Here is a 24743-nt window from a genome sequence, read left to right as displayed (position 1 = left end):
CAGGGGAATTCAGAAGTAATCCAAAATGAGAGCTGGAAAGCCTAGTTTATTGTAGGACTAACAAATCCTGCAGGGGGGATAAATAATTTGTTGTCTGCATAGCTCATGCTCAATATTAGGACTTTCTAAAAATTAAAGAAATTTGCCTGTACAGTGCAATGTATAGATTTTTATATTGGTTCTCTTTTTTTTTTTTTTTCCTTTTTTTTTTTTTAAAGTACTGAAAATTAGCCCCTTTCGTGATTTAGCAGCAGATTAGAAATCCTGGATGCAAAATATTTTTAATGCACAGATGGATATGTACTATTAGGAAATTACATGCCAAAATGAACAAAAAATATTTCCTTTCTCTTCACTATGAAACGTTCTGCTGAAACAGCTATCTTAGATTTTAGAAATGATAGTCTTCTAAAAGTAGAGAGAAAGATGAAAAGAACAGTCTTATTGCAGTTTATTTCAGGTATCATCTATGTACACACCCTCTCCCTATAAGCCACAGAACTATTAAAATAATACCTCCTCAACACCATCAGCCCAACAGTTTCTCTCCTCAACAACCTACAGAGACAACTTCGTTAGTTGTAGTTATCTGCATGTGTTTGTCTTCATACATGTGAAAGTACTTACTGTTGTAATACTAAAACAGATTTGCATTTAACTCCCAGGGCAGTGAACTCCCTACAAGGAGTTATAGTCATGCCTGTAGTGTTTCTTTGCTCTTTAGAGTTTAAGAAACATCTCATAGGTCCTATTAAGTAGGAACTTCGCTCATTAGGTATATTAAAAAGGCAGTCTTCCCATATTCTGAAAACGCATTCAAAGGAAAAAGAGAAAGTAGCACACAGTTAAGAAGCGGATAACTGGATATTTGCAGGCAGAATCTTTAAGTTTTTATTTGAACAAATCCCCTGTGAGACAAAAAAAAAAGTACAGTACATGCCTTCATTTTTTCCCTAGTTCCTCTTATTTTCTTCAGCTAAGGATCCTACTAGCCCATTGCAAGACTACTGATTTTCCTCACTGCAGATGGGTAATAAAGGGTGAAATGTATCCCTCAGAGGGATGAGTTATAGTCCCAATTACATAAACACAAATAACATTATGAATAATAAATACATATATAATAAAGCTCAAGGACACATGCTATAAATCCTGAAGCTTAAAGAAGCATCTCTGTGGTGACCAGAGTATATAAACATAAATGAAACCAGACAGAGCAATAGAGACTAAACTGAGACTTAGGTCTCTCATCTACAGAAGTGTCCTTAGTTCAGTCACTTTCAATTAATATTTTAATATTCTAAGTATCTGTTGGAACACATCCTGCCTTTTCCTAGAGAGTACCTTCGTCACTCAGAGCAAAAGCAAGCATCGTTTCTTCTAGTCCAAAAAATATTTGATTACTCCACAGAAAGTGGAACAGCAGAAGACATCTATTTTAGTTTTCTATTTTATCACCCTTTCAGAAAAAAAAAAAAAAAGGCATTACCCTGAAAGCAGAGAGAAACTTAAACCTGGCTCTTGGGTAACGTTCATTTTGAGTGAGTGCTCTTGTCATTTAACTGTTACATAAATGGACTCTTTAAAAAAATGTAGGTGATATAAGGGTCTAACTGTATGAGGTAGTTCAGGTTTGTGAATCATCAGATTAGCATTTATCTCTAACCCCAGTAAAGCACTTGAGTCCAGAAAGAGATTAAATAAAAGACTGAACCATATTAGATGTTCTTGTGAGTAGCTTCAGAGCGTGTGTTCTTTTTTTCCTTTGTGAACTAAATTCATAGATACTTAATTCCATCCTTGCATTTTATGAAAGCCTAGGTTATCTGAAAAGGTATTTAACCTTTGAAAACAAACAAACAAAGAAAAACATCCCAAACCCATAATGGTAAATTATGTTGCCAGGAATAACTGTTATGAAGTTATCAGTTAATATTTCTGTAGACTTATCACAGAAATAGGGATGAAAGTGCTCTCAAAGGTAGAAAGCCAGAAAATAATAAAGAAAAAAAAAGCCTTATAAGAAATAGTAATACTTGGAAATTTTTACAAAAAACATGACAGAAAAAAAAAAGGTTTCCCAGGAATTAGAAGAGAAGCAGGTTTTGTTAGCAAAAGTTTGACAAAGAAGGTTGTGATGCAGTGTGAACTAAAAGCTCTGAAAAAAAAAAAAAAACAACCTTCGGAAAATTAAAGAGAATTAGCCACCTGGTTTTGATATTAGACATGGTAGAAAATGTTTGGAAGGTGAGATCCGTTACATTACGTTTACTGGTGTTTGTAAGCAGAAAAGGTAAATTATTCGGAAAGAAAAGACTAGATTTTCCTTGTTTGCCTCAGTTGAAAAGATTCTATAGGGGACCCATCTGAGTTGCTTGAAAGACAACATATAATATCTGGCAAGGGGGATGTTAAGCCACAATGAGCAGATGAGTTCTGGTGGTTCTACAGATTTGTTACCAGGATGTGGGCTATCCAAATTGTAACAGGAATAAGGAGTAGGGAAAAAAGTGACAAAAATAACTGGCTAACTCAACATGACTACACCAGGTTTTAGACATTTTTCATAAATCTGGAAATAAATTTCCCTGAGATCTGAGAATGATTTCAGTATTTGTTTACCATATGGGGTTCAAGACAACTTTTAGAAATACAGATTATCAACTGAGTTATCTCAAAAGACACCTTAAAAGCAAGGCAGAGTGCTTCTCTTTTTTCATTAAATAATTTCAAGGGAATCATTACTTTCTGAATGTTGGGGGCATTATTTATAGTTCCCCCTGTTAACACTGAGGAAAAGCACCATCAAAATTTCCTTAAAAAAGTCATTCCAACTTATTTATTATGCTGAATTCCACGAAAGTTATTAAACTAACACTCATCTGTTTTTAAAGATGCACGTGACAAGAAATATCCATTAATCGCATCTCTGACTGCTGAAGCAAGAACACAGCAAAGCACAGACAATCATTAGGTTCCTGGAGCTCATCAACGACAACGTCCTGACCCAAGAGAAAGAGAAGCCAATGAACAGAGGTGGACTGCCCAGCCTGGAGAACACAAGACTCAAGGGGTATTTACTAATGTAGACAAATTACCGACAGGAGGGTGTAAAGAGGACTGACTGCACCAGGCTATTTCCAGTGGTGCCCAGTGACAGACAGGACAAGAGATAACAGGCACAAAAATGGAATACAAGAGGATCCACCTAAACATCAAGAAGCATTTTACTGAGCACATGATGGAGTACTGGCACAGGTTGCCCAGAGAGGCTGTGGAGATCTTCAAAAGCCACCTCGACATGGTCCTGGGCACCCTGCTGTGGGTGTCCCTGCTTGAGCAGGGGTTGGAGCAGGTGCCTCCAGATGGCCCTGCCGGCCTCAGCCAGCCTGTGGTTCTAAGATACTAGCTTGAATCTCCAACACTAGCTTTGGTCACCATCAGACTAAAACAAATTCCCCTGTCAAATCAGATTTTAGACAAACTTCTCCTTTGAATACCTGAAAGAAGACAGTTACATTTCTATTTTTTTTTAACATACAAACACACACGCAAACCAACAAAACTTCTGTAAGGGATAAAAAGCTGAATATTTAATATTTTAACAAGTACAATTCCATGTAAGTTTGCTATGTGTGCAATAGTAAAGACAGAAGCAAAAACTAATACTGTTACGGTAGTATATTCAAATCAATTTTTCTTACAGCTAAATTATCCAACAAGGAATTTTATTGTTTTTCACAAAGATTCTGCAAACCTCAATCAAATAAGCTAAAATTCTGTACAATACATGTTTGTTCCTTAACTTCAATTTCTGTTGATTTTGTATAATCCCCTGGGTCAGACAGAGCAGAAAGAGATGGGGCTCTGGAGAATTTTAAAGTGCACTTCAACAGTACCACAATAAAATTAAGAAGTTCTGCAGATACTGAACTTCTGATTTTAATTTCAGTGTCATACTTCTTATTTCAGTATATGATTTTAAGCTACTTTATTAATTAGACAGGTGTATAAAAAAAGCCCTAACAACTCAGGCACACGTTATCAAACCCAAAAGAGTCAGGAGTTACACTGGTGTGGAACTCACAAGTTGTTTTTTCTCTCCTCTGCAATTAAAGGCTTTCAACTCAAATCACACCCATATTTGTTTAGGAAAGATAACTTTACCACCGTATAAACTTGTATTTTTAATGCAATTAGTTATTGCAAGAGGACTACACAGACAAAAAAACACAGACAAAAATATAAATCCACTTGCTCATAGGTTTGAAATGCATGTTGTTCAGCATCATAGATCAGTCTTCTGTGTATTGGAGAGTCTCAAAGGAAAATACCTCATAAAATATGAAGAGATTTGCCATTTACTTTTACATATTTACGCAAACTATGTGTGGTTTCAAACTGAGAAAATACTGCAAATGTGTTTAAAATACTGAACATACAATCCACTTCTTCTCTTTGCTAATATTACATGTGAAAGAAAATTATATCATCATAGAAGAGATTCATACAGTTGATTTACTCAGGTCTACAATGAAAATGTTCTTTTTGTAGTCTGTAGTGGCACCTTTTTCCAACTTAAATGGCATTCCAATTTCAGACCAGGTAAATCAAAGTACTGTGAAATTAAAGAATGAATTTGGATCCAGATCATTGTCAGCAGTTTGTACCACTAAGTTAATATTACAAGAAATAAGCAGTTTCTGTGTATAATCCTACGATTCGTCCAAAACACTTTTGTAAAACAAACAAACCAGAAATGCCCTTCACCATGTTTTATCTGATCAGGCCAAAGAAAAACAAACAAAAAGCTACAGAAATACAGGTGAGCTTGTTTTCTTAAGTTCTACCAGATGTACTTGGATAGTTCACTTCAAGTGTGAGTCATAACTTGAAGAAATTTGACAAACAGCATTTTAGTTTGAATATTTATGAGAGGCCTGGATTTGCTTCAGTGAAACCCAGTGGATTCTGCCCTGCCTGTGAGGAGGCTTCCAGGATAGCACAAAAAAAAAAAAAAAAACAAATGGTTCCCACCTGAGACACAGGATTTGTCAACAGGACTGTCTTTGGCCACACAGAATACAGCTCAAAAAGCCAGATAAGGTTTTAAAATGAGGTCTGTGTGCTAGGAGACGTTGTTCTGACGTTACAGACTTCTAACTGTATTCTTTGAAAGAAAAAACATAACCAGAAAGCAACCCTTCAAACAACTGTGTGCATGTACACACATCTAAAGCTACTATATACGCATATATGCATAAGCATGCACACAATCTCTTACTAACAAAATAATTAGATACAGTTCAAGTATGGATACAGTTTTATCACAGCAAATAAAGGAATTTGGGTAAGTGATATTACTTTGGTGTCACATTGAATCCAAATTGTAAGAGTATTTATTGTTGGTAGAAACCTCACTTTAAGAACAACAATTTTTCAAAGTTTGTTGAAAGGAATGCTTTTCCTACATCTTTTATTCACAATTTCAGAGATGGAATGTGCGTTAAGTAAAATATTCACCTACTTGAACAATGAAGTAGCCACCTTTATGTCATACCAAGCATAACACATCCTGTTGCTCCCACTGTGCTTATTGCTACAAAGGTTATTCTGTCTTAAAGAACAACCAGACAACGTGCAGTTTTTACAAATATCTCTTAAAAACAATAACAACAAAAAACACAAACTCCAGAAACATTCTAAAATACTTCTTCTAAAAAATACAGTGTATAAATATGAAGAAAAATGCTTGAGTATGATAACTTTAATTACTTTAATTTAGAATAATGTACATAATTTTTTTGGAGTAATGGAGGCAACAAGATAACATAAAATTCACCTTTACATAGAGGGGTAGAGGTTATAATAGACAGGAAAACCAGCAAGAAATTATATAATTTCAAATTCATTTTTTCCATAGGTGTCCTAGTACTTAAGTCAATTCCTTGTGTTTTCCATTATAACGTAGCAGTCACGTAAATGACTCTATGTTATTTTTCCCATAACTACTTATGTGGGAGGTGAGATTAGTGGCTCTGATTTACATCCAAGTGAGGAAAGGATATTCATTTAAGTTTCCCACATCCTGCATATTATTTTAAATTGCTGAGTTAAAGGCATCCACTCTTCTACTTGGTGTATGGCTTAATTTACTTGATATGCTTTGAGAAGAGAACCCCTGTGAAGAGTATCTTTCTGAAACAAGCAGGTATCCTCAGTTTCTGATTCCCAGTAAGACTACACACCTAACTTTTCAGCTCAGGAAGTACTGGCCATTCCCAGAAGCAGACATGAGTGTCTGCAAAATTTATACTAAGCTTCAGCTGTTTCTGGAACTGAATGGATTTGAGAATTTTAAAGTTCCATTGGATCATGACAGACAATTGTGCATCTTTTGTGGATTCAGTCCTATTTGCAATAGTTAGAGTGGTTTTACACAAATAGGATAATAAATGAAAGAGAAACCAACAATTACTGCCAAAAAATTAAAGATACAGTACAATAATAATGCAGTCCAAGAAGCACATTAATTGAAAAGTAAATGTATGCATGATGATCAGCTGCTCATGCAGTGTTGTGGCAACTCAAATTTCTCAGATATACTAATTTCAAAAAGTTAATAAACATGTAAAATTGAAGATGTAAGGACAGCCTTAACCAATGTACTACCAATGTACTAATCAATTAACTACATGTACTACCTCATTATAAAAAATCTCCCGCCGAATAAGTGCTGTAATTCTGAATTCTGAAATTGGTTAAGACTTCTCTATAGAAAATTAAAACTTACTAAAAATCTGTAAAACAGCTTACTTGTCTAGTCTTCCTTCCTAGGCCATATAAACCCAACCTGTTACAGAAGAGTAAAAACTCACTGTATTTTAAATAAACATGACTACCACATTGAAGGTATATACAAAGCAAACATCTTATATAGCTCTTAGCTAGGAGAAGGATCCAATAAAGATGAGACCCGTACTAAAAACTGAAACAATATTATTTGCACACATTCGGAGATTAGTTAAAATATACTTTACCTCTCCTGACATATCAGGTGCCATAGGAATGACTGGCCACAAAGAAGAGTAGATTCCAAAAAACACTATCCAAAGTGCTATGCTGCCCCAGATAGCTATATGGCTGAACTGTTAAAACAAACAAGGAAAAAAAGAAAAACAACACAATCATCACAGACATATTATGATATAAAGATCTTTTCTACTTAGTACTTACAATGCATTTCTGATATACTGGGTGAAATTTCCATGCCTAGTATTAATTTAATTCTGTTACTTCAGTTAGCTATTTCTTAAAGCAAGACGATACTTTCAGCAGTAATGTCACTGAATTTTAAACCAATTTAAGCTCAATTAGAACCTGTTTACAGTCACTTATTTTTTATAGTTTAAGGATTATTTTAAGCCTTATCACAAAGTCCTCATTTTCAGTATTCAGCATTATTATTTGTATACGTATATTCTGTCTTTCCATGCAGTTACCACAATTTAATTTGTTACTGTGGGGAAGACCAGCAAATTGTAAGGACATAATATAATAAGTTAGAAAAAAAAACCAAACCATTATTCATCCATCATATTTTATAGTGCATTTGAGAATATGATAAAGACATTTGCTTACCAAAGTCCAATATGAGGTCTCTAATCCCGCCTTCAAACACACAGTTAGAACCACAAACTTAAAAAGAAAGGGAAGGAGAGAGAGAAGAGGGATTCTTACTTAATGGCAATCTTATGTAACACATACAACATTGATTTGTTTGGTTATCTTTCAGGAGAACATAGAATAAAAGGTTTCATTATTTTCATACTTTATGTTGCATTTACTTGCATAAACGAAATAAGAGAAAGGATGATCAATGTCTTCAATTTAAATGGGATTTCGATAATAATATTCAACAAAGTGCTGTGTGTGTCAATGCACCGATGCAATAGGTTCGAATGCACCAATGCATTAGGATCCAAACCCAGTTTAGTAAAGCAAAGTGCAATAATTTCTATGGACCTGCAGAAATTATGGAATGGCCTTTCTGATTTAATAGAATCTGCTCCAAAAACGTAGAACTCTCAGCAGCCGGAAAGTAAAATTCTTTTAGACCACAGGTTAACTGTTTTTTCCCTCTTTTTGGTACATGTGTAAGTTTAGATCTGAGGTTTAAATGCCCATTTGAAATGACCATAGCAAAATGCCGGTATAAAAGTACATCCAAGTAATGAGCTAGTAAATACAGTACTGACAATTAGCTTCCACTAATAATCTTCATTCATTTTATCTAGAAAACCCTTCATTTATATTAAGAATCTTAAACGTTTCCCTTGCCTCCTAGAACTCTGCCTTTAACTGAGTTGATAGTTGCTGATTCTATGTCATTCTGGTTACACAGAAAGGTTTGTGAAAGCTGTAGTCCACTTCATCAGAAATGACAGCCACACTATAGCTATTGAGGAGATGACTACAACTGTCTACACAAAGACAGATTTGGAAGATCTAGATACAGATTCTCTTGAAGTTACTAACTATGCATAGTGACTTCGTCCAGGATTATGGTTTTATTGCTCCCTTCTCCCCTTGATCCAAACTAACAATAGCTCACTGAATCCTACCCAGGAAACAAGAAATTAAACTGGTATTTTGTATAAAACATTGAGATACAAAGACCTCTCAAGAATAGTTGTACATATATTTTCATGGTACTCTACTCCTATTTGAAATTTATGTTTCAAGAAGTAGTTCCAGGACAAGATATGAATCTGTGCATGTCCTGGACTTTGTTCGTGGATCCAAAGAACCTATATTAATTTCTGAATCCCTTTACTACTGATTTTTGCACAAGTGATGAATATAGACTTCTTAAAAATGGATTAAAAGCAGTAAGAAGAATGAAGGATAACTTAGCCCTATTATTTTGATTTTCCAAAACAGTGGGTGACAACTGTCAGTGTACATACAACTTCACATTGCAAAAATTTTTTCCTCCCTCAGAATTTGAAAGTCTCTCAAATCTTCATGTGTGCTCCAGACCTCCTTGAATTCCTTCCTGTGCAAGGACAGGAATACATCAACTGCAGTGATCCTCCCTCCCAAAACTTTCAATGTAAAGGGAAGGAAAGTGTGGAACCTGGAAAGCAAATGAAAAAGCAGGTTGTTCTGGACTTATAATGGTGAAACAATGGTTTCTTGGGAATTCTTGGCCATTCTGTAGGTTAACAACAAGCCATTAGATTCTTAAGATGGTGAAATTTCAGCTCTCCAAGTTGAAAACCAGTTACAGAAGGTGACAGAAGAATTGCACTGTCAGCTGTGACCTCTGTTTTAGCATTTATGGATACAGCTTGACAAAGAGTAATGAGCAGCTCCATGTTACTATATTGAAATTATCAGAAGTTAACTGATTTCTCAAGGCAGTGGAAATGTTACTGTAAATCTGAAAAACAAAGCTTTAATGTTTATGAGTCACCCGATATCACAGATGACACTCAGATGTTCTCCATTACCCTAAGATTTCAAGACTCAGCCATTAGTTGATGAGCGACAGTCCAAATGACAGCACTTTTTGAACATTCAGTTCCATAGTATCTACTGTAATCCACTAAACTCTCAGTACAGCATACAGAACTTGTTTTCTCCTGGTGCCAAGCCTGGCTTTCAGAAGAAAAAAAAGCAGAATTACTAGTTAGGATGAATTTCTGAGATCGTTTCAGGATATAACTTCAGCTGTGGTTGCAGCGCTATGTTGAGTAATTCGGTTTAACAAGTGTACAGGGCTAATCCGCTACATATGACGGCCACTGTAATGAATGCTTTAAGGGTGAAAGTGGATGCTGGCTGTCAGAAATCTTGGCTCAGGTCCTAGGATAGGTGTAGTTATGCAAGTCATGTATACATACGTAAAACTCACAAAATAAACTAGCTGAACTGAGCCAGGTTGCAACTTGTAGGTAAAGTAAACAGTGAAATATCCATAGGGTCCAAACCTGGTGCAGAGAACCTCTCTCCCCAAGAAAAACCTGCTTCACTTTAAATAACAGGTTATTCTAGTAGATACTCTTTTGAAGTATTTCTCAATATTGGAGAAAGCAGTGGCAGACAATCAGATAAATGACTGACTTCTAAACTCTCTGGTGTTACAAGATCATAATACAAATAGGTGATTTATGTCAGTTGAGCTACAACTGTCAGGACTGAGCTATGACAATGACTGTGACCTTACATCTTAATAAAATTAAGACTTGCAGAAGAAACACTTACCCAGGATATTCAATCCATCCCTAATGGAGATCAGTTCATCATATGACAGACTGCATGAGCAAACATGACTACTGCTGATAAAATGTGCTATGCTTGCCTTTTGGACAGGAAAAGTATAGAGTGGATGAACTTTTAACAGAATGTGTTAACAAAGAATTCTTCAGTATGACCTGAAACAAACAGTTTAAAGTCCTTGTACAGACTGGCAGAAGAAACATTTTATTTTAACTGCCACACCAGTAGGAAACGCACAGATTGGGCTCTGGTTATTTTCTTTTATGTTCTCACATGGAAGTAAAAGGAACAGGATTGCATGTGCCCTTGCTAAGACGGATGATGGTACTCTTGGATGCATTACATAAAGTATTGCCAGCAGTTCAAGAGAGGTGATCCTTCTTCTCTACTCAGCATTGGTGGAGTACTACGTTCAGTTCTGGCCTGCCCAGTATAAGAGAGACCTGGACATATGGGAAAAAAGTCCAATGGAGGGCCACCAAGATGTCCAAAGGACTGGAGCACCTCTCCTAGGAGAAGAGGATGAGAGAGCTCGGGCTGTTCAGCCTGGAGAAGAGGAGGCTCAGAAGAGTGGGGGGACCTTATCAGTGTGTATAAATGCCTGAAGGGAGGGTGCAAAGAAGATGGAGCCAGGCCATTTTCAGTGGTGCCCAGTGACAGGACAAGAGGCAATGGGCACAAACTGGAGCACAGGAGGTTCTGTCTAAACATCAGGAAGCACTTTACTGTGAGGGTGAGGAGCCCTGGCACAGGCTTCCCAGAGAGGCTGTGGAGCTTCCTCCTTGGAGATGTTCAAAAGCCACCTGGATGTGGTCCTGGGCACCCTGTTGTGGGTACCCCTGCTTGAGCAGAGGGGTTGAACCAGACACCTTCCAGAGGTCCCTACCGATCTCAACCAGTCTGCAATTCTGTGAAAAATTAATTACACTCAACTTTGAAGAACAGAGGAGAGTGAGCACAAGTCTAATTCTGTTTCTCAGAAAGTTCTTGGAAAACCCTCACCTGTTGGTTAAGACTGATATCTAGTGAGAAACAGGTATTTAGCTTCAACGATTTATTCAATGATATATAAAGATTAAAAGAAAAAGCAATAATGACTAATAAGTACAAGTGTAAAAGAGGATTGCTGTTAGTTTTGCGTCAAGTGTAATTAACTCTGGCACTTTAGTTGCCTCGAAAGAAAGATCCTATAAGTCTTAGTTCCGTGCAGCTATACCTTTCCTTCAAGTTCCTATTATTAATAACAGAGGAAGTACAGAACTATATCTTCTTAAGTCCAGAAACCAGCCCACATCCAGTAACCCAGGATTTCTCCAAAGAGGAAACTTACCTTAAATTAAGCAGTGTATTAGTTTGGGAATTACAGTTCCTGCTATTTCAAAAATAGACAGTTTCCAGTAACAGAGAGATGCATGTTCTGCATCTTTATTTTATTAAACTACTCTGTTTTGGAATCTGGAATTAGAATGCAAAAGGTACTTCAAGATTTTTCAAAAAGTCATCCAAGGATAATTTCTTATTCTTATGGTACTACAGTGAATCAGGTCTTCCATACAGAGAATTGCAAAAAAAAAAAAAACAACAAAAAAAAACCCACATCTCAGTTAAAGACAGAGACAATAAAGATAGTCAGCTGATAGAGCATTGTATAGCCATAGCAAGACTTACAGTATAAACGGTGTTTCCCAAAAGCAGATAATCTGAAGTTTTACCGTTGCCAAATACAGTACCTGGGAAAAGGAAACAGACACTTAAATATCCATGACAACATTATATATATATAAACTCTTATTTTTGGTACGAAAGGGGTGGCAGCAGCTTCCAGAGGGTAATAACAGAGGTTTTCACAGTAGGAGATCTACAAGTTTTACAATTTTTAGTACTTTAAAACTTTCAGTCAGTTCAGACTTCAGGGGGGCCACTTGCTGACAGTCAGCAGGTCAGTTCTAGCCCATGGGCTGCAAGCCTGAGAGGCCTGCATGGGAGTGCTCTCTCAGAAACCCCACAACCTTACCCAAATATCTCAGCTTTGCCGTTAACATATGAACTCCATTCTGCATCACTGCATACGCTCAAACATTTCTGCATTGTGTAATACATCACTCTCTCACATGGGTTGGCTACAGCTTTGAATTTGGATTGTAGTTTGGATTTGAGGCTGTGGTTTTAGTGTATGAATTAACATTTTGGGACCTCCTTTTTCCTGGGCTGTCTATGACCCTCTCCATGGCAATCAGCTGCCACTGAACATGCATCAAAATGGCTTTTTAGAGAAAACAGGCTGCTACCTACTTTCTGATACTTATCAGAAGTCATTATAGAATACTGAAAAGTTTTTCCTTTAATGTTTTTGGCCACAAGCAGCTGTGACTGTCTCACTCTTAAAGGTCAACCACGTACAGTTCCTACAGTTCCTAACATCATTCCTACAGTTCCAAAATGTCCATGAAAACATTTCTGTCACCTGTACCAGAGCAGACTGCCTGGTGGTTATCAGGGAAACTGAGATAACTACTAGATGTACAGAAAAGTTGCTGCATACACACTATTATTATTATTTAAATTGAAATTTTCTACAGTGTGGAAGCAAAACCAGCCCACCCCTATTGGAGCTCCCATACACACAAGTATTCCCAGAAACTGGAAAGAGTGCTTTCAGTCTGCTCTAACAAATACGGTGTTGTCTCCCAACTGTCCCATTTCCTTCTGCATCTCAGGTGCATGTATGACAGCTGAGTGACAGCACTGAGCCATCCAAGATATCTCCCTTGCATCTGTCACAATCCTACTGATACAGATATAAACTAATGGGTTGATAGGCAATAAAGGCTAGAAAATATAAGAGACAATGCAAAGGACTGTAGTAATTTATGATTTTTTAAGTACTTAACACAGGTTATTATATAAAAATAACATAATTAAAAACAATTTTCTCCGTATTGTTTCAATTTACTTCGAACATATTTATATAGTTTTAGGTACATGATTACATGTATGTAATATTACTCCTACTTTTAAACTTACTTTAAGTAAAACATTTTAAATAGACTGCATCTGCTTGAGTTCTAGAAATGATATCTTGACACTTGACCACACAAAACTGTTAGTATTAACAAAGCATTACTAAGAAAAAAAGGTATTTAGAAATTTAGTACCTTTGAAGATTTATATTTTTATTTTTTCATAACACTTACCATGCTGGAGGGCTTTTAGTGGAAACCAAAACAGAATGAATGAGTGGAAGAGGCCATTTAAACAATGAACCCAGAAAACCTAAGGGAAAAGAGAAATCCATGAGAACCATTTGCAATAAACTAGCTCTGTGAACCCTGACCTTTCTTTTTATCTGTGTGTTAGATTCACAAAATGTGTTTCTGTCAGGCCACCACTGTGAAGTAATATAACTGACAGGCACTTTCTGCCTCTTAGCTCTTCATGGGTCATTTGTTTATTTTTTATGTTTTGAAAAAAAGTGTGTATTATCTCCTCCTTTTAATTTCAAATCAGAAGGGAAATTAAAATGTATGCATATGGGAATACCATCAGAAAAAATAAGCTAAACCAGACAACTGGAACTATTGCTGCATTCTAATTAGGGAACTAAAATTACTTCAGTTTTTATAATTTACATCTTGTATAATAAGAAATAACAGAGCAATAACTCCAAGTTCTACGCATACCTGTCTACATATTTCCACATGTAAAGAAATCAGAAAAGGACAAATAATTATATCTTCCGAAGATTTCTCCTTACAAGCTCCATTCTTGAAGTGCACAGCTTCATCATATTGAACTTCCTTTAATGTGTTTGCTAAATAATTTGAATTTCACTTTCAAACTTATTTTATGTTTTATAAAAAAGTCTTTTGAAAAGAACTGTATTAAGTTTAAGCAGAAACAGTCTACTGATGCTTTCTGAAATATATATCGTACAAAGATATAAAAAGACTCACTCAGAAATATGTAACCTGTGTCCTCCAGGATAGCAATCGTTTTTTCATTAGCAATGCATTTGACAGTCATAGACTTTAGTGTAACTAACTAATGTGTATTATGAGTTAAGGTGTTCAAACAATTGAAATTAAGTTGACTGCCTCACAACATTTTCCACAACATCTCAGCCCTTTGTTAGACTATACAACTACACTAGGCTGAATGATCCAATTTACACTCCACCACTTTGCACATTTGAACTTGTGCTACTCATTAACCTTTGTCTCTCCCTCTTGCTATGTCATTACCAGAAGTTTTTATTTGACAGAAAGCACAGGTGGATGCAAGAAAAATTAGTTCTACTTTTCCATTTTCCTGACCAATTCTTATTGTCACATGCTAATCCTTTAACCTCTGTCATGACCTCATAACCTTTGATCCCTTTTACCATAACAAACATCTGCATCAACATTCAAGGCAGTCATGTTTCCAAATCTTTAACACCAACTATTCAACTTATATAGCTGGGAATTTTGTAGACATTTACTCCTAATGAGCATTGTATGGGAACAGCCTCAGAATTTCCAATGAAGTCAACAATACATCTGTGCAATAATAAAAATTGTATTAGAGTTATTATTTAAAAACAGAACAATCCAACAACTGTATCTCATGACATACGTTATTGTATTCAAACTATCACAACACAGAAGCTATTGTAGCAATAGACCATGAAAAGTCTTGTATTTGTAAAGCGTTCACAGTGACACAAACTATTCCCTGGTTTCCTTACGATTTTCAGGTTTGTTTTTGTGGGTGAAAGGAAAGAAGCAGCAGAATCTAACATCCTTCTGTGAATGCGGATAGTTTAGACAAATAATTCTCTCCAATTTCATAATACAATTGGCACAGACATGAAGCTCAGAACGCTGCATCAGCTCTCCATATCTACTACAAATCATCACTTATAGGCATAGCTAATTCAGTGACAAACTAAAAATGTCTCCCAAGTACATTATATAGTGACATTACTTCAAATGTCCTAATTATATGTAGAAAAATCAAATTAAATCAAATTAGAAGGAGCTCATACAAACATCACAGTATTCATGAAATTGCAGATTCAGGAAAAAGTTTAATTCTTTTAATACAGATTATTTATGGACAAATCTATTGAAACTGTGCATATTTTATATATAACCCCTACATTCTTGTCCAATTTCATCTCCAAGATGAATGTTGACCATTTTCTACCGAAAGTAGCCTCAGATTTCCTTTGATCCACATTGATGCATTTTTAACTGCCCCCAAGTATTTTTTTTCCAAATCTCAAAATTAAACCGTAAAATCGCAACTCCAAATTGACAAAGAATAGTACAAGTCCCTCCCTCTACAAATCTAATGACAGTTTTTATTGTCCTCTGCAACACTTCTCCACAGGCTTCAGTAATCCATTTCCATATAACAGTACAAATACATACACACCAATGACAGAGAGGTCTAATCACTTCTGCCTATAGAAGACAGCTTTATTGCCAGCAGAGGAAAAAAACAGAGCTGAAAATAAATGCTTGCTGTCCCTTTCCATTTTTACTAAATTTGGATAAATACAATTTGTATCATTTATAGACAAGTATACATCTGGAAACAGTAGCAATAAAAATCTTCTCAATTTTTAACTATGAGAATATGTAGCACAGGAATAAAACAGATAATTATACTGAATTGCTATTAACTTCTGCTTTAATTACATTTGAATTTTTTATCTACCTTGGTATTAAAGTCCAGTGCATTTTGGGAAGTCTTATATAACTCGGGATATTTCAGCATGTTTTCTTTCCGGCAAGATCTCTCAAATATTCCAAGAGTTAGTGGAGGCATTGCTGTAAACATCTAGAATATAGATTAAAAAAAAAAAAAAACACAACAAAAACTTGAGAGGTAAGAACTTGCTTAAGGATTGCTTGATAGTTGCTTACTCAAGAAACTTACAATTATGGTCCAAAATGAAAACACAAAAATCATCTTACCACATTGTAAAGACCTATACACCATCTTTCAAAAAGAATTTGTCCAGAAAAGCCGTTGACAAAAGCAAACCAGATCTGAAAAAGAGGAGAACCATATTACTCAAATGTCTTGCAAGGTCTGATAAGCAGATTTTTCTTCGGCTTCACAAAAAGGGGTATTCCTAGAACACATTTACAACACAGTTGAGAATGTTCTGGTTTAAACCTATATGAAAAAAGTAGTACAAAAACGACATGCTTTCAGAACAGATGATGGGCAATCTAGTCCAGTATGTGAGCAATTCTATCTAAATGTGAAAGCATTTCAGGGAGGTACCTATTTTCAGAAGGAATTTTCTATTCTTTAAGCATTTACGAGTAATTTAGCTCACTGCATTTGTATTGTATTGTAAGTCTTAATGAATTCTGAGAAACATAGAGGAAATAAAAAAGAGGAAACACCTACAGAGACACTCATCTTCTAATCGTTAACAAACCTCCTAACTTACAGAATTCTTACAGCAAGCTGTAGTTTGGAACTGAAAACTATTACAAATACTCCTTTCTCATAGAAGCAACTCATGAGATCATGAGGCTTTACCAGAGCACTAAATCAACTAAAATGTAATAAGCACTGACTCAGTTACAGAATATTGTAGAGGCAGCTGGAAATCTCTTCTGTTTCGTAAGTTTTATTACTTTTTGCTTAATGAATTAAAAATTTAATTTGAAAAGAATGACACACTTTCTCATGTTTTTCAGCACCAGCATACAGCATGACCACCTTCTTATACTTCTTACTCCATGTTTATATTAGTCCAATGACAGAGTGGAGAAGAAGCATGTCACTGTGCAGAGACTGTGCTACAGTGCACATTTCAGTCGACTTCATTATGAAAGTATGAATTACTACAAATTAACTGTTTATCAGTATGTACACAGGCTGGCATCCAGATAACCAGATCCTATGAACAAACTCATTCTTTTATCACACGGAGGAATGTCTGAACATTTTTGTAAATACTTTGAGATAGAAAAAGAATGGAAGTTAGCAACTATTAGCACTAAAAAGGAGAATAATAATGTAGTTAAAACTGCTGTTTGTATAACCAATAAAAAAGTAAATTTTTTATGTCCAATTATTGGAACATGACTTTGTACAAAATTACAAACATTAGAGCCTACAATACAAAGATATAAAATACAATGAAGTTTTAGAAGTCTTCTTTAGAAGTCTTCTTAATGCTAAGTTACTTTTGTTGCAACAAGCATTCTACTTTTTTATATTACAGTGTATTCATGGAAAAAGCAATATTATTTTACAGAATTGCTTTATAGCAGTTGATGAATCGGATTTTTATTAAATCCTGTGTATTTTCATTTTGGATTTTTGAAGCAGGAGTTATGATTCCACTGTGGTAAATGTAGAAGACATTTACTAGCAGCATTTTCTCAGCAGTTGAGTAGGAGGGAATGAGTGTTTGTTCATCACTAAACAGCAGCACAAGTTTTTTGATATTTTACGTTAAGCTAAAAGCGTGAATCTAATCCAGAACCTCATCACTACTGCTGGATACAAGTTGTGCTCCTCAACCGCCTTCTCTCTTTTCAACCTTCTGATTACAAGCAGTTCCTACATTATTTTACTCCCAAATAGGAAGATGGCTCTTGAGAGGGGAATGAAGGACAGACACCATTACATGATCTACTCCTTTTTAAGATTCTTAATTTGAAAGGGTGATGGAAAAGGACTGTATTAATAAAGAATACATGACTCAGTAACCAGGCATAAACATATACGCCTATTTGCTCTGGTAATTTCAGGCAGTTTAACAGAAGTACAACACTAGAAATAAAATATTAAAACAAGTAGACATATATTTGAGCTGTCATAACCAAGGAGTATTTGTAAAACAAAAACAGAAAAAAAAACCCATGAACTTTCTGTTGTGATTTCGCTAGGCCTAAATACATATAGTGAATCTATTCCACATATTCTCTATTACTAAATGTAAGTGATGCTAAGTGACAGTTTTAAAGAAATACAAGTATTTTAATTTACCACGAAATGCCATATATTAAGTTGCTAACAAGGCTCTTTGAAATGTTATGTAGCACTTCATTCCTCAAATACCCTGTTGCTTTCAGTTTTGTTTTGTACATAATTTAAGTTAAAATTTTCAAGCTATTAGAACTCTGAAAACTGCAGTTTTACTGTAGAGTTGTAAAGAAATCCTGTAACGAATAACATTAGCTTCCTGAAAGCTTAGCATTTACTTTCTTCCAAAGAAAGCACAGAAGTTACAGGCATTTCAGTGTAATAAGGAACTGGCACAACTCTTGGTCAGAATGCCAGATACAGTCCAGGAAGAAATGAAGTTTGAGTTCTAAAGTTCATGTTGAATCTATCAACAAAATGGGTAGAGAACCCTTCAAATGTAGCTAAAAATCAGTGCCCTCTAGTAGAAACCCTACTATTTAGTGGAATACCAGGTAGACTACTATAAGAGAGAGTATTTTAAATATCTAAGAAGAAACATGGATTTGCTTCTGTTTACAAGACAGTATTTGAATATTCATATTAAGAATAGCTATGGCTCCAAAACAATTAGCAGCTCCGTACAGGGTAGAGGTTAAGGCGAAGTAGAAGCAATGGTAAGTACAGCCCTCAGCTCAAACTGTAAGAGGGGAGGAAAGTAAGTCAGATACTTACCCTAACTTCTGAACCTTTGACCCTAGCAAACAACATCCTTAACCTTACATGACAAACTCTACAGAGATGAGTACAGTATTAATAGTGACAAAAACCAGTTTCTTGGTTCACAGTTGGAAGTTTAATTATGGACAAGTGTGTTTCATCCTCATTATGATGGAGAACGAAGGCAGCTGTACAGGCAAAATATGACATATTGTACATCATGGTAATTTGGGGGCAGATGCAGATAACTTAGGGCGCATGCCCTAAGCAAACTGCTCAAATTACTAATCAAGCACCCCTGCAACAGAAGGAAAGGAGATGGGTGTCTCTGAGAAGCAATTTAGACTGTAAGTTGGGAAGAAGTTCAGATCATTTTGTAGTTCAATGGTACAGGACTTTGGAAATGAAGGACTTAGCTTTATAGGCTATGCAAAATGAGATGGACCTTGATGCAGGTCTTTACATTGCTAAGTTTTCAAACCATGTAATACAAGAAAGGGGGCACAGACACTACAGTCTGTATGCATACATAACTTCTGCATTCAGTGTATAACTTCTAATGTTATGGGGACTACTTCTATACTAAAGATGAGGTACATATTTAATTATCTATTGAATCATAACAGAGTGGAAGAAAAGTTATTACTGACCGCTTCTAATTTCTTATCAATAGGAGTTTAAATGTTGATAAACACTAATCAGTGTGCATGAAGTACTACTTTAAACCCTTAGTATTTTCTAAACCAAGAAAGTAATGGCACTTATTTCATATCATCCCATACTTGCCTAGGAAAAAGGCTGCATTTTAGATTACATGGAATCTATTATGTTACTCATTTGATTAGTACTGAGCAGACATTAAAAAATATAACACATACACATTAAGTAAAGGTAGGTATTTTTAATTATTGTCAGCTAATAAAAAGAAATTTTAAACAAACAAAAACTTCCAGACATGCCTTTCAGGGTATTATTTTCTAAAATCCAAGACAGAAGAGGCGTGGTCACAAAAGCTCCACAGACATTTTCCTGATGTAGCATTTCTGCATATTAAGCAGCAGCTTACAAATACTCATTGAGCTCTCTGCTCCCACGCCTGATCTGTACAAAAAACTGAAAAGCGAGATTCAAGACTGGCAGTTGTCCCTTCCAAAGACATTCAATGATGAATTTCTGCCCATTCATTCACAGTATTGACATGAGCTATTAACATCTGTGAAAGATTTTGAGCTGACAAATGTTGGGTACGTAGGAATTGAAGTAGAGGTCTTCTCGTCTTTCAGAAAGGGTGTATATGATAAAATGTTTGTATGCATTATATATAAAGAGTCATAATCCACATAAAAATGATCTCTTTGCCCTTCCATCTGTTCAGCAGGTAGAGATTACTTTTTCTATTATTTTGTATTTTTCCTCTATGATGCCTGTACCTTGCATTTAAGTTTATCAGAAAGAATACAAGTGGTGGGATATTTATATTTTATTTAAGTTATAAATTTAAACATGTTTGCAGGTGACAATGACATTTAGACAAATTAAGAAAAACAAGGAATATTTTCTAAATCCCAGCTTCATAAGTTTTTCTGTAAACTCAAAGTATACATTAATAGTGCTTTGACTAAAAAGTTGAACAATTCAAAAAAAATTAAGTATTGATATAAGAGCTACTGCTAATGAGTACTTTTAAAAGTAAGATCATTTAATTAGATATTTTTAAGCTTTTCTAAAGAGTCAATAAACTTGTTGCTACTTGCATTGAAATTTATTTACATTAATAACATGATAAAGAGGAAAAGGAAAATTTAGAAAAATTTAAAAATATGTTAAGAAAAATGCATACTTTCTGGTTACACTTACACAGAATGTGTTTCTTATATTTATAACTATAATAAAATACAAAGTTGTAAGTATTTTCAGATATTGCAACAGTATAAGATCACCAACATAAGTATCAAAATCAGAAATATTAACCTAATGTTTAGATCGTGTCTAACAGAAATATTTTTGCATTTTTAACCCATAGTATCATTGTTAATTTAAAGTTTGAATCAAATATAAATATTGTTATTAGACATATTTGGTTATAAGAAAGCAAGGAAGAAGAAAGGAGGAGACTGTTGAAGGAAAGAAGAACAGTAAATGAAGAAGGAAAAACATTTAAAAAAACTGCTAAAAGGTATATTGAAAATTGTAAGGTTGCAACGTGGTCATGAAAACTACAGCTGTACATGCTGTCTTAACTATACAAACCAATAGGCGCACATTTGTCACAGCACAGTCCTCTCATACTACTGTATTTTTCTCAAGATCCCACTCTGCTTAAAATCTCAGGTGAGAAAACTAGGCCAGCTACTTTAAGGAAAGTATTCACTTCATAAAATAGAGTCTAAAGAGGCATGGTTACCACAACAACAAGTAAAAAGTATGCCTCTGTGTAATTAAGCATGTATATAAAAACCCTAAGGATTGTTCTGAACAGCATCGTGAAGTTCAACGGTGACCTGAAAAAGGTCTTCAGTTTGCAAATTAGACAGTTAATGACATCTGCTCTATAAAGAGCTTAAGCGTACAAACCTCTTGGTAAATTTAAGGCTACTTAGGTACTGAAATGATATGAGAGGTACAGATTCTTAATAAGTATGATGCAGTACAAATATAATACTACATATGTAGTACTTAGCAATAAGACTACTGCTGGAATTTTTTAAAGTAAAAAATAATCATTCTAATATTCATCAGCTTATTGAAGATTCACTATTAGTGTTTACTGACATTTAAATGCTTCTTAAAAATCATATAGAATAATCAGAAGCTCAAAATAACAATTTTATAAAGTAAAATTTACTATACTGTAAAATTACCTCAATGATATAAAGGACTATGTTCTTGTAGAAACAATACAAGATGCATTTAGCTACTCTGTTATAATTCCAGGCACCGTGAACCAACAACAAGTTCTTCAAATACTTGAACTGCAAAAAATGGGAAACAAACATACATTTAGAACATGTATAGACTGATATTAATCCAATATTAAACTTTACTGTTACTATTTTTTACTTTTATTATAAGTTTACTATTAAACTTTACTTTTACATTTTACAGTGTAATGACTTACCTGAGCAATTGAGTAGTCTGAAGAATTAGCAGCCTGTAGACCTTCATTTCCACTAATACCAACACCAACATGTGCTGTCTGTATCATACTAACATCATTTGCTCCATCACCAATTGCTAGAGTTACTACCTTAACTTGTTTTTTGACCATTTCTACAACTTCAGATTTTTGAAGTGGAGATACCCTAAGGTATAACAGGGAAAAAAAAATAACACAGAACGTTCAAATGAATGCACTTGCAAAACATACATTATTCCTTAAAAAGGCAATAAAAACAGGTTAACTAACATCCCAGTCACTGACATCATCTTGTTGTTGGCCTTTAGGCTATATGCTAAAAGCACATTTCCTAAAAAATTCACAGAAACCTTGAATTTGTGGAAGCAAGACATTAATAGGACTAGAGATATACAAATCAAACAGCAATGGGCCCCTAAAATGCAGTACTGGAAGAAACCCCAACACTGCCACTAACAGTATTAACGTTGCGTAACTGTAGATTGTTTCATATTTAACTTTTATGATTTTTATCTTCCTCTGTTAAAATATTTATTTTATAAATAAATTATAAGATTTTTAAGAGAGAGATGTCAGAGCAAACTGGAACAATTGACAAGTGTGTCTATGCTTGCCTTTGCTCACATACAGTATTCTAATCCCCACTGGGTTTCAGTAACGTCCTTGTAGCAATTCTAGTTCTCCTCTCCAAGTACCAGAGAACAGCTTTTCACAGGTCAATGTGGGTGATGCCCCATCAGCTGAAAGGAAACCCAATTCCTATTCTGTGCTAATTAAGTAAAATTTCTTAATCTTTAAGTGCAACAAGACAGAAAAAGGTTGCATAAAATTTAATTGTAAAAAAATAAAATAAAACATGAAAAATAATACAGACTTTGTATGGAAGGTAGCTATTTAGTTACTTTATTCATCAGCTTATGTAACACATGCTATTAGATTTTTGAGAAGGGTACTTGGGAGGAGTACAAACTTGTGGTGAACTTGGGATGAAAGCTTCTGGACAACAATCCTTCAAAAGAATTCTTATGGTCTAAGCATATCAAGAGGTATTTCTAAGAATTTTTTTTTTAATTTTATTTGAACACTGCTGATGAGTCTCAAGACCAGCCCTATCCAGCTGCAGAAGATTCCTTAACTGAGAACTTTTTAATCTTTTCAACTTTCCAGGAACGGCGGCTTATTTCCCTTTCAGAAAACATTACAGAGGCAGCTGGAGGATGGCACTTTCATTGCCAGGTGAAAGCAAAAGTGTTCACTGGATACACCTGAATTTATGAAACCAATAAAAAAATACCTTCCGTTCAATTTGTTTACTCTTAGCTGTACATTTTTACTACAGAATAATCAATTCAACATTCTTGTTGCACACATTAGTCAGAAGCCAATACAGAGTTGGAATTTAGTTTGTCTAAGTCTTTAAGCCAAACATCTGCTTGGAATTAATAACATACGCAGTTTTTTGAAGTGAAATGTCTACTGAGTATTTGTCAGCTTCATCTGTGTTATGGCTACTCTTATTAAGAATTCATTGGTAATAAATGCCTCTGAACAAGTGAACACAGTCTGAAAACTTCAAAGAAAGTGATGTAATTTGTACTTTTAAAACCGACTGCTTAAAATTTTCAGTGCTTTTACATGGATGGAAAAGAGGCCTACGCTTTCATTTAGTCAGGATGACATATTTAAGGGATTTACATTAACTTAAAATGATAAAGTTTTTTGTTTTCATGCTCAGAAACAAGGAAAAGCAATTTTATTTATGGAAGATGGAGCATGAACAGAAAAAAATATTTTGATAGAACTTTAATTTTTGTGAAACATGTGATATTAAAAATGCACATACTAGAACAGCGAGTGCTACAAGCAAATATTTTAGTTTGAAACCTGCAGCCAATTTTTAAACAACCACAAAGTATGTCAGAGCATATACCTAGACATGCATTGAAACCAGATGATCTAAATGTATTATGGAAATACAGAAGTGGTAAGGAAAATGCTACTAGAACAGAGACCTTCCTTTTGTTGTTTTATCACAGAAAAGTTAGCAATAAAGGGCAACTATACATACAAAATACTCTAGAATGGTTTCATAGTTCAAAACAACAATAATGTCTCTTCAAACAGCACAAAAGGTAGTTTCAAATCGAGGAAAGAAGAAAAAGGAACAGTGTTGACAAAGCAGTTCTACACCCATCTACTGCTTGTTGTTTGTTATAATGAGCAAAACTGGAAACAACAAAACAAGTACAAAACTCCAACTTTCCGTCATTGCCATGAGAAGCATGTTTATACACAGAATAAACTGTGATCAGTGTAAGACCTTAGTTTGAAGAAGTGTTTCATCTTGGAGCTTGGCTACAAAGCTAAGGCTTAAAAATAAAAAAACCTAAAAAGTCACAAGCAGAACACACTACTTGACAGAAAGGACAGGAAGATCATATGATCCAGGTATTTCTTTGGATGCTATAAACCCATTTACTTTTCCTTTTGCAAGGCAGAAAAATAGCTCTACTTTGAACATACCCATTCTGAGATGAATGTTTTATTTTAATGAATATCATTAAACTCTGTACCTGAACACAAGCACCTTCTACTTACTTATTAATCAAAAGACAGCCTACTAAGGTATATTTACAACAGTTTTTGCATTTGTGCACTCCACGCCTCTTCCTTCAAATAGATA

General features: G+C 34.9%; 1 protein-coding gene across 5 annotated transcripts in view; it reads right to left on the bottom strand.

Annotated features, from left to right (window-relative positions):
* ATP8A1 (ATPase phospholipid transporting 8A1) overlaps window positions 1–24743 on the bottom strand; it is a 102190-nt gene that overhangs the window by 14338 nt on the left and 63109 nt on the right. For all 5 annotated transcript variants that reach the window (XM_040555387.1, XM_040555384.1, XM_040555385.1 and 2 more), the window contains 8 exons: window positions 22043–22226; window positions 21786–21896; window positions 16248–16322; window positions 15988–16110; window positions 13479–13557; window positions 11953–12014; window positions 7642–7698; window positions 7041–7148 (listed from right to left, as the gene is read on the bottom strand). In XM_040555387.1, the coding sequence (XP_040411321.1) occupies window positions 7041–7148; window positions 7642–7698; window positions 11953–12014; window positions 13479–13557; window positions 15988–16110; window positions 16248–16322; window positions 21786–21896; window positions 22043–22226 (799 nt within the window). The remainder of the gene's footprint in view (window positions 1–7040; window positions 7149–7641; window positions 7699–11952; window positions 12015–13478; window positions 13558–15987; window positions 16111–16247; window positions 16323–21785; window positions 21897–22042; window positions 22227–24743) is intronic.

The sequence above is a fragment of the Cygnus olor genome, chromosome 4, assembly GCF_009769625.2.
Source record: "Cygnus olor isolate bCygOlo1 chromosome 4, bCygOlo1.pri.v2, whole genome shotgun sequence".
In the NCBI taxonomy this organism is placed as follows: Eukaryota; Metazoa; Chordata; class Aves; order Anseriformes; family Anatidae; genus Cygnus; species Cygnus olor.
Note: the sequence above shows the minus strand (reverse complement) of the source record. Positions and strands in the feature narration are given on the sequence as shown.